This window comes from Gavialis gangeticus, unplaced genomic scaffold (assembly GCF_001723915.1).
Source record: "Gavialis gangeticus isolate Ggan-Ray unplaced genomic scaffold, GavGan_comp1, whole genome shotgun sequence".
Taxonomy (NCBI): domain Eukaryota; kingdom Metazoa; phylum Chordata; order Crocodylia; family Gavialidae; genus Gavialis; species Gavialis gangeticus.
The window spans coordinates 64,279,601-64,290,377 of record NW_017728993.1 but is presented as its reverse complement, the minus strand read 5'-3'; the positions used below and the strand labels follow the sequence as shown (position 1 = coordinate 64,290,377).

General features: G+C 46.9%; 1 protein-coding gene across 1 annotated transcript in view; it reads right to left on the bottom strand.

The window, feature by feature from the left end:
* Window positions 1-420: 420 nt before the first annotated feature.
* The window catches only part of SERPINC1 (serpin family C member 1), an 18,466-nt gene continuing 8,109 nt past the window's right edge, over window positions 421-10,777 (bottom strand). Inside the window, exons 2-7 of the mRNA XM_019501864.1 lie at window positions 10,202-10,586; window positions 5,006-5,221; window positions 4,740-4,877; window positions 3,452-3,845; window positions 2,776-2,840; window positions 421-1,040 (exon numbers count right to left, since the gene is read on the bottom strand). Coding sequence (XP_019357409.1) covers window positions 867-1,040; window positions 2,776-2,840; window positions 3,452-3,845; window positions 4,740-4,877; window positions 5,006-5,221; window positions 10,202-10,582 — 1,368 coding nt within the window. The 5' untranslated portion in view covers window positions 10,583-10,586 and the 3' untranslated portion in view covers window positions 421-866. The remainder of the gene's footprint in view (window positions 1,041-2,775; window positions 2,841-3,451; window positions 3,846-4,739; window positions 4,878-5,005; window positions 5,222-10,201; window positions 10,587-10,777) is intronic.

Sequence of the window (10,777 nt, the reverse complement as noted above, 5' to 3'; positions counted from 1 at the left end):
AGTTTGCTACACAAAGAAAAACATGTTGCTATTTACCTGGTCTAATAAAAGATAGACATCAGTCAAGTTTCCTGCATTGGGGGAAATCCAGACTGCGCCAGCTCTCCCCCTTCGCCCTCACCACCCTGGTGCGGAGCTGTAGCTCATTCATATTCATTGTAATGTGCCTGCCTCTCCTCTTGTCCCATGGTTGGGCTAACATCAATCCCAGCTGCCTCACGTGCAGTGCCTGCTTCTCCCCAAAGGGCATCTGGGTGAGCAGCTCCCCCACTGTCTCCCATGGAGCAGGGTTAGGCCGTGGACTCACATCGGTGTGCCGGGAGAACGGTGGGTTGTGGAGCAACGCTTGGGTTTTGAGCCCAGCCTGCTCCTGCTAAATGGGCTGAAGAACTTTGAATGAGAAGGAAACCGTCTAATGCATTAGAGTTCACCTTGCCGATTGCTTTAATGCAAGATGTGATGAGAGTTACAGCTTGAGGCCACAAAATGCTGGGTGGGAAGCAGGATGGCTATAGTCAGCCTAATCTCGGAACAAACCACTGGGGAAAAAGTGGGGGGGAGCCTCTTTTAGATGAAGAAAATGCAAGATGGGAAGTTCCACGGGACACCAAAAGATGTCCCTCAGGTGTTGCATCGAACTGATGCCACAGGGACAACAGTATAACTAGTTATAATTCCTACCAGAGATTGAAGCTGGGCTGTGTGACAGGGCAGCTACTTCCTTTCTGCTACTTCCCCAGAGGCCTTCTAAACTGCTAGCCAGTACTGGGAGAAACAAAGATGTGGGGCTGGGGGTGTTTTATTGGCTGGATATCCACACACCGGGGAGTTAGGGCTGGAGAAACAGGGACCCACCAGTGGCTCTTTTAAGGGCAAGGGTTGGCTATTCTGCCCATGAAGATGATGGTGTTAAGGGCAGCTTCCCGGATGAAGAGCAGGAAGGGCCTGTTAGCATTGAAGACCACTTTGTTCAAGGGAAATGAACGGCCTGAGATGACAACTGCAGTAACCGCTGCTGCCTCGCTGCCTTCCTCATTCACCTGCCAATCAGAGGGGAGACTGGATTAAAAACGGTCTTCTCTCATACCAGGTAGACCTGCACCATACAGGCACCCTGTTTCCAAGTGGGAACTCAGTACCCCTGGGAGCCTGGCAATCCCATTCCTTCAACTGGCTGGGAGCATTCACACGTCCATGAAACCTACATTCCCCCATGGAGCAAGGGCGGCTTTTGCTGCAGAACTCCAAGCCCTGCTGCCTGGGCACTGCTCAGCCACAACCCAGCCAGTGCATTTAAAGAAGGATTCATTAAGTTGGTTTAAAAGCGTTTTTTTCCATTGTCTTACGGACCTGAAGCACAAGGACATAAAAGCATCATGTCACTTTCTGAATATGCTGTTACACAGCTCTTTACACTGAGGGGCTGATGGCTCCATACCTACAAAGTTAAATGTATCCTCATCCAAGCTCTGACGCATCTGTAGAGTTTGATTTGCAAGGCCATACGTGCACGCATTTACGTGACTCAGAATAGTGTGTGCGTGCCTAAGGCCCCTGACGGGCATTAAAGTACAGATGCAATGGGATCTGGTGTGGGGTCCCAAGGATCTCCCTTCCCATGCCACACATGCATGGCAGGAGGCACAATTGTGGAATCCTGCATTGATCCCATTGTGCCATTTTGCTGGTGCAGGGGGAACCTGATCCCAGGTTCCCCCTGTACTGACAAGTAGCAACCTTGGCTCCCAGTCATGGGAGTGGACCATGAGCTGCTGCCTCTGACAGCCCTATCAGGTGATTGGAGTTCCCAACTGGGGGGTCCTGATCAGCTGACCAGGGTTGTTGTCATCCAGGGATCACATGGTGCACCCCCTAGTTGGGAACCCCAATCATCTGAGGGGCCTCCCAGCCTTTGGAACACATGGGAGTCTTGAAAAGCTCCCATGTGCTCCAGAGGTTGGGCACAGGTCACACATTCAATTAAAGATACGATAAGAACCAGCCACAACAAAATGCATATTTTGTGTAATAACTCTGCATCTTATTCTTCATTTTATTATGCCATTAACTAATTGATTGAATGTGTAGCTGACCCACTAAAGACATGATTGACCAGTTAGTTATGTGTTAAGTGTAACATCTGTCAGGGGCCTGAAACTCACCTCCCCCCACTCCCCTGTCAGCAATTTGTTGTTGTTGCCAATATGCTAACAATCTTCCATCAATAGCAAGAGGGACTAGGGGCCAGATCCAGTAAAGGACTTAGGCATTGCAACATCTAACACCTAAGCACCTAGCCGCAGAGAGGAACCACATGTGTGTTTCAGGCCTGTAGCCCCCGCTACCGGAGATTGTAGCTGGGCTGTGAGACGGGGCAATGTCTCACTGTACTGGGAAGAGTCCAGTGACTCAGAATGGGGATCCAGGAGGCAGCAGCCTAAAGCCAGAGCACATGGCATGCAACGGCCTAGAGTTAGCTAGCATGTAACAGCTACTTGATGACTTTACTGTGTAAGGTTCTTTGCAGACAGAATCCAAACAATATGTTTTACACCTTTATACTCTTGGTTTTTAGACTTGATGAGAGAGGGAATTGGAAATTTTGGTGGCTTTTTACACTCTCCACCTTCTACCATAGGCTAGAAGCTAGGACTGCTGCAGGACTAGGTAGGGGATAGGTACCACAGTTTTAAGTCCATATTTTTGTTTGTTTTTTAAACAAATGAGGTAAATTAAAAGAAAAGACTCAAAGCGGTGCTGGAAAGCCAGGCTTACCTCTAGAAAGGCCTTGTGGAAAGCATCCGACACATGCAGGTCTGTACGGCTGTCTGCAACTATACCTAGAAACCAACAAGCCGGGAACAGAGAGAGAGTTTAAGAGCTACCTTGAGAAGACAGCATCCCAAGAACCAAAGCATTTTACTTGTGCAGCTTAAGGTGATCAAGGCAGAAGGCAAGAACAATGAGGGAAGGGCAAATGAGACAAGGACGAAGCTCAAACGGGGTTTAGAAAGAAATTCTGCCCTGCAGTGGTCTCCACAGGACTCCAGCTGACTTCAGTGGAATCCGTGAATATCTGTACCTGAGTGTGGGATTTGGCAGATAAGTTCAGATAAGTTCAGTGCTGGTAGAAGGTACCAACCTGCTGACCTACCTTGGAGACTGATCTTTTGCTACACATTCGACCCTGACCTGGAGACCCCCTCCTAAGCCCTACCCCTTGGGCAAGAGGGGACTTTGCTCCCCGTGACCCTTCAGCCAATTTAGGCCTCTGTACAGAGTCTACCGGTTAAGCCCTGAGTAGCAGTGAGACCACTCACACTTCTAGCAACCCTTAAAAGTATTTTTGCGCACTCCTTTACCCCCAAATCTGAGGCAACATCTGCTTTGTTTAATATCTCTGTCCCTGTTCTTGGAGAGAACCCCAACCACCCACCCCACCTGGACTGACCTGGCAGCTTGGCTGCTTTTTGTCTGAAAAGATCAAGCAGCCCCATCTTCTGCAGATTCTCCTTCAGGCTGAAGCTGTCTTCAATGCGGAAGCGGGGGAGGTAGACAGAAAGCGAGATCTCTTTCATTGAACCCAGCCATTCCTGCAGCTTCTCTGAAGTCAGTTCCCGCACCACATCCAACAGCAGCATGTCCCTGGCAGGCAGGATGAGCACCATGGTGATGTCGTCGCCTTTGTAAGGCAGCTCTAAGATGTGCACTTGATCGTTTTGGACTAGAGCGTAACGGAATTTGGTTTCTTGGTACATCATGGGGACCTGGCAAGTCTCACCATCCACTTTATAGAACGTTTCTAGTTTTGTGTTGTGAACAGGAAACTTTGATTTCCAGTGTCCCTGTGGGACCAAGACAAAGACAGATACAGCAGTCAGCTCCACACAGACTCAAGAACCACAGCCTGAAGGCAGCACACAGGCTGTACTAACCCCACTCTAAACTGCATCTGCTCTCCCCCATCTACAAAGTGACTGTCGATTTAGCTTTGCCACATCTCTGCAAGGTGAGTTTGATAAACCAAGGCACAAGCAGGCTACATGGCTTAGCTCCTCCTCAGCACTGGGTAAGGAACCCATGACTTCTGTTTCTCAGAACGTCTATTTCCCTGAATGGGGCTCCTAAATCTCTGGTTTCCTCCTGAAGCTGTAATCATTTATCAAAACACCTTGGCTTGTCACCAGTTTTGCTGTTTCTTGCCTCCTTGCCTTTGTCCCACCCAGCCTGGCAATGTGATCAGACGAGTCAGTTCTAACCTGTCGAGGAGCTAGACCCAGCACTATGGAATTTGGAGACAAATTCACATTTCAGAACCTTGCTGTAATTCGGGGTATTTGAATCTGGGATTCTGGCTTCATTGTAGAAGTAGGGTCCAAGCAGGGAATTCCCATCTGGACTCCAGGCTTTGATCCTTCCCAAGGCACTGAGGTGAGGGCTGGGCAGATGCAGGTTTGATATGCATCTACCTCTAGGATTCAGAGATTCAGTTTCAACTTTTCTGGACCAGGGTTGATGTGTTTGAGTTTTTGCTACTGCCCATGATTGAGGACTTTGATTTCTATACAAGTTATTGCAGGCTGACAGCTCTGAGAAGCTGCTCCATTTCTTAGAGCTTCAGGGTGTTTGGCTTGGGAGAATGATTTCTGTCCTGACTTCTTGTCATCCCTCAAAACCCTGGATACACTGCACTCCAAGTCCCCAAGGAACCAGTCTCTCCCCAGTTTCATTTGCCATACCTTAAAGTAAATTGTATTGACCAGAACTAGGACAGTGTTTTCATCAATGACTCCTTGTGGGATCACTTCTTTAATGCGTTCTTCTGTTTTATTAGCGACCCAGTCATTAATGATAGTCCTGGATTGCTCTGGTTGTTCCTGGAGATACAGACAAGAAAATAAATGGGGGATTTTCAGGTCAGTCCAAAGAAATCAGGGAGAGATATAAAAATGCCAATGGCACAAAAGAATGGAGAAAGAAAGAAGTCAAAGTAATTCTAACTCACTTTGAAATTCAAGGGCCGAAGTTTGGCTCCATAAACCACCTCACTGATGTTTTGGTAGGTCTCATTGAAGACCAAGGATTTTTCCCCAAAGAGGCGGTTGGCAGATATCAGCTCAGAGGATTTGTTGGCTTTCTTATATAGACGGCAGTTCAGCTTAGCGAAGAAGAAGTGGATCTGGTCAGATGTCTTCTCTGTAATGGTGTCAAACTGAAAAACCTAGAGAAGCGAAAACAGAGAGAATGAATCCTAACCCAGGCTCCCCATTTCCTGTAGCAGTGGCAGAGGGGTTCTGCTCATCAGCTTTATAGACAGAGGGTTATAATGCTGCTCACTCAGGACTATATGGAAGTGGCCACTTTGCTGGCACTCTTGGTTTGTTTTTCCCTGTAGAACCAAACAGGCCTGACCATCAGGCAGGGTTGGCAACCAAACAATTTTTTTTACTGACATCCAAAAACTTTTTACTGACAACAAAACACTTTCATTTGCATGCATTTTTACTGTCAGTGAAAAAAAAAACCACAACTTTTGGATTGACAGCCCTGTGTGACTGCAACAGTGGTTTTATATCATGCTGCTCCTCCCACATTGATCTCCTATTCACCCCCATACCCTGACTGCCCTCCCCTGCCTTACCCCCACTGGCCCTGCTCCTTGGCACAGACCCTCACCCCCTATGTCTCCCTTGCTCCCTGCCCCACAGCTCCATCCATGTCCTGCTCAGCTCAGAGATATCAGTGACAGTACATGCTAGTGAAAAGGGAAAAGGAGCTATGGAGGCTCTAGTGGGCCAGAAAATCCTGACACTCACTTTGCTGTAGGGCTCCAAGCTGGGCTCCCATTTAAACAACAAGTAGCACTGCTCTGCTCTCTCTGTCCAGCATCAGCATTTGTATTTATTTGGCTCCATTTTGACATATCTTGAAGTGAGCTCAGTGTTTCTGTTTTTTATGGATGGCTTAATTTTTGTTATGGACATCACAGACAGGCATTTTTAGCTTGCATTTTTTAGACCGTCCATAAATTTACAAACAGTTGGCAACCCTGTCACCAGGGCAGAATGCTTAAAATTTGCTGCAATTAAAAATAGCATGAGCATCCTTTGCAGCAAGGCCTGTCTCACTGGGGGAAGAAGCACAGCTAGGCTGAGCCCAGGCTTTGAAGAGTCCAGGACAAACAATAATGGACATAGCCAAGAAGCTGCTGCTCTTCTTTCACCTCCTATCCTTCAGAGCTCTTTAATACTCTGACCCCCTCTCCTTTTCCATACTCAATGCCCTACCTGTCCCCACCTTGATTGTTTCTTTCCATGGTCCAATTACTACCTTTCTTTTCAAGCCATAAATTATAACAAGAGGGGCCCTGGTCTTTTTGCTTGCCAGGCTCCCATCCCTCTCCTTTCAGAAAGCACATAAAGTTGCCATGGTCTGTGGTTGGATCTGGATTCTACTCCAGCTTCTGCCACTGACCAGACAGGGAACCGTCAACAAGTCCCTTCCCCTCTCTTTCCCTTCCCACTCAACCAGAGTGAAATGTAAGTTCTCTGGGCTAGGCAGTACCTCACTTTGCATTTGTATAGTGCCTAGCACAAGAAGGCCCTAACCCTGACTGGAGCCTCTAGGAATTACTACAGTACACATAAACACTTAAAAGCTCTGTGCAGAACTCCTGAAGGCAACAGAATACTTCCTGGTTTTATTGTATTTTGACGCACACTTTCAGATCATTTCTACATCATGCATGGATTCTGGTTCATCATGTGTTGTCTATGATACGGTGCTGCGAATGTTATGGCACTGTTTGAACAGAGTTAATGTTTTATGGTACCAATCACACACTTTCTAGCATCCCAACCAGGGTCACACAATATGTTGCTGACAAGTTGCTAAACATGGGCCTCTCAGCAACTCCCTACAGTGAGAGAACCTACAATATTAGCTGTAAACAATGTTGTACATGTATAGGTCTGGAAACCCCAGACTTAAGTAAGAGATCTCCTCCCATCAGATAAATCTGGTACATACTGTAGACACTTGCAAGCAGTAGCCACTTTGAAAAAAAAGATGAAGTCATTGCTTTTAAATTCATTTTCTGTAGCACACTGATTCTCATCTATTTGTGGCTGCCAGGTAGGATGGCATATACTGATTTGTCATTGGACATGCCAATATGAACAGAAAGTTGCTGCATATTTTTCTACCAATCCTTTACAGACACAAACTAGTTAATCTGCACAACCCATCTCCAAGGTTATGGAGCTGTTTTTACAAGAGGAAAAGTTAACATAGGGGCCTGATCCCATTTCTTTGAAGACTCCTCTTGATGACCTCAGTAGAAACAAAGTTGACTTCTATGGAGGGGGATGCTCCAGTGGTTAGGACATGAGATATTAAAGACTTGTCTATACAGGAAATGTTTCCAGTTATACCAGTCTAATTATTGACTGGTTTAACACCCTATGTGGGTACCCTCATTCCAGAACTAGATTGTCTGTTTGGGGATCTAGGCTGGTTTAAGATATACCAGGGCATAAGTTTTTCCATATAGGCAAGCCTTCAAGGCCAAAAACTATTCCACCTCCATGTACGTAAGTGCTATTTACAGAACCTAATGTAGTTGCATATGTGGCATTTGGGGCACTTTTGTAGATTTTAGATCTCATTTCCAGCTATGCAGCAATACTTGCACCTGTGAGAGATCTCAGAAAATTCTGCTATGGCCATGAATACCCTGCTGAGGAACAGCATTGCCCAGGTAGATGCACATGCCCATGTAAGTCCTCAGGTGCAGCTGGAGGAAAACCTGTGATTAGCAATTCTTTGATGCAAGAGGAGGAGGAGTAGAAGAGCCCTCCCTACTTTCTAACCCAACAGCCTAGTGTTTAGGGAACTTGGCCAAGGAACACAAGACCTTGGTTCTGACCTAGAGGAGCCTTCAACTTGTCTCTCATTTCCCAGCAAAACCTTCAGGCCATAGGGTAGGGTTAGGCATTGTCCAGACCACTCCCCAGTCCTCTTTTTGAAGCTGGCCCAGTGAGCAGCAAAAAGACAGCAAGATAGAGGGAAGATGGCTCAGGGAGATGGATGCTGCCCTTGAAGACAGGGAGCCTCAGGTTATAGCTTGGGTCTCTGCTCCAGATGGCTTTTCTACATTAATAGCCAGTGGATACAATGGACAGAGAGCAGCAAGACCACTTTTGTCCCACTGGCAGCATGGCCGGAGTGAAATAGGATTGACCTAATTTCTTCATCTCTAAAACAGAAATGACAGCAATGCCTCACCTTGGAGGAGTGTTGTGGAGAATAAGTCATTAAGGACCAAGAGGCACTCAGGTTTTGCAGTTACAGGGGCCAGACAAGTACTTGAGACAGACTCCCCTAGAGAGGAAGCAGGTGTCCACACCAGGGTAAGGATTCTGGAATTTCTCTCTCATCACCGTGCTCAGAGCTCACTTCTAACTGAATAAGTCATGCAGTGACAGGCACAACAGCACAAGAAAAGCATCTGGAATGAACACCAAATCGCAGTTCATGTTCTAACCAGCCGCCAACACCATAACAGAAGGCTTTGATTTCTGGAGCTGTTCTCTTGCTACAGCCTATGTGGTCAACTGCTTATAAGGCTCAAGCCTGTCCCTTTATTTCTGTTTATCACAACATGCAAAGTGACACTGGCCATTTCTGTTCTTGCCTGCCCTCCTCCTACTTTGCTCTTATCTGTAGATTTTATGCCTTCTGTATGGAAACCTACTGAAAACTAACTTCACAGGTTAGGAAACCGGATCTTCCAAAGCTATGGATCACTAGGTCCTTTGCATAAAATTCCCCTTTAGTAACAATACTATGGTCTATAAAAAAACTTATCATTTGAGCTACACTGGGTTTAAAAAATAAACCAAATAAAGTTTAGTTTCTTCTAAAGGAAATCATATACCACTGGAAGGTATCACAGATGCAGCCTTCTGAACCAAAAGTCCCCTGTCTAGCCACACAGCAGGAAGCAGTGGGGGAAGCTTCTTTGCCAGCATGCCTCAACCCTGATCTGAAGGATCAGATCCAGGTGCAAAAGGGCAGCTCAGTCTCCATGTTCCACTTGGTCCTTGGCCCCTATGAAGGGACAGCTAACAAAGGAAGGAATCATGCAGGTAACTGGATGCTGATGCCAGGACACTAGGCTAAAAGCAGGCTCTTTTCACACAGAGGGATGACTACCTCCTGTGGAGCTGGCTCTAAGAGGAGGCGCAACACACTTTTTGTTGTTGCTACTAATCAGGTTTCCAACAAAGCAGGACAGTGAGCGTGTGTTGCCAGCCCATTCCATGTAGTGATGGCTTGTGTGTACATGCTCATAAAGGGCTTAGTACAGCAGCACTGGCATCAGTGGGAGTTACACTGTTAAAGTCAGTGGGATTATTACAGGCAAGTAAGCAGAAAAGTCACATGGTGGCTAGTACAGCAAGGATTGGTAGGATAGACAAGGCTTGTGATAACTGGACTACATGTCTCCCCATTGTTGCAAAGTCCTGGAGGTCAGGGGGTGAGCCTCCTGCTAAGAATGACCAGTGCTGTTAATTTATTGATGGGGCTTTTGTCTAAACAAAAAGTTCAGCCTGGGGTCCCTGTTCCATCCCTTCCTCCTCATCCCATGCAAACCAGGGGCTGCTGCATTGTTCCAGCTGCATTTTTGCACTTATTTCAATAGGAACATCCCACACTTGGACTTCTGCATAAGGATGGTGGATATAGGGGGCCTTTAGCACAAACCCCACTCCAAGGTCTGATTGGTTTCCCTCAGCTTCCTGTGTAGAGGCCTGTCCCTGCTCATCTACCTGCCTAGGTCCAGAAGAAAAAAACTATTCACCTTCCTTCCTCACATCCAAAGCAGGTTTCTTCTCCTCCAGATAGAGGCTATAACCTATGTGTCAGCATGTGCACCAGGAGAATCTACTTGGATCACTGGAGAAGGGTTTGGACTACAGAAACCCAGAGGAAAGTAGTCTGGGTCATCTTCCAGAAGGGTCCTAGTCATAGACCTGTTTAGCAGAAGGGTCTGTCTCTCAAAAGCTGGGGTTACAAAGGAAGTGATTTGAGCACAGGAGCCATTAAAAGAGAGAGCTTTAATATAAGCAGCTAGCATTTGGCACCTTTGTTCTAACTTAAACCACAAGGACTTGGAAACTGAGGAGATGCCACTGACCTCCATAAGCTGCTTTAGAGTGTCACCACAGGCACCGAGCTTGGTCATGGCAAAGGCTGTGGAGATACTGAGGGGTGACATGAAGATGTTTGCCAGGTCACTCTTGGAGTCCGCCATGTACTTGTAGAAGGTAATGGCAAAGCGGGAGTTGGCCTTTGACAACTCCCAGACCCGACGGTTAGTAAATTCAGGGATCTTATCCTTGGCTTGATCTGCCTCTGGCCCCTCGCCCTCCTGTGGTTTCTTCTCAGGGTTACGGTAAATGCAAATAGGATTCACAGGAATGTCTTTTGGCTTTGCAGTACAGATGTCTTCCACTGGATGTTGCTGGGGGGCAACTGCCCCCCACATACTGATGATCAACACCACAAAGAGATGCATCCTCCTGAAACCAGAAAGAAATGTTACAATCCAGGTGGAAGCCCTGCTCTGGAAGCCATCACTCTGAGTGGGCTCCTCAGTATCACATCCTCTCGTTTCATTCTTCCCTACAGGTTAGGTTATGGAGTAAGGTAATCCATGTCACGGATGCTATCCTGGTTTGGGCTTTCCAAATGCTGGAAATGGGACTGATTG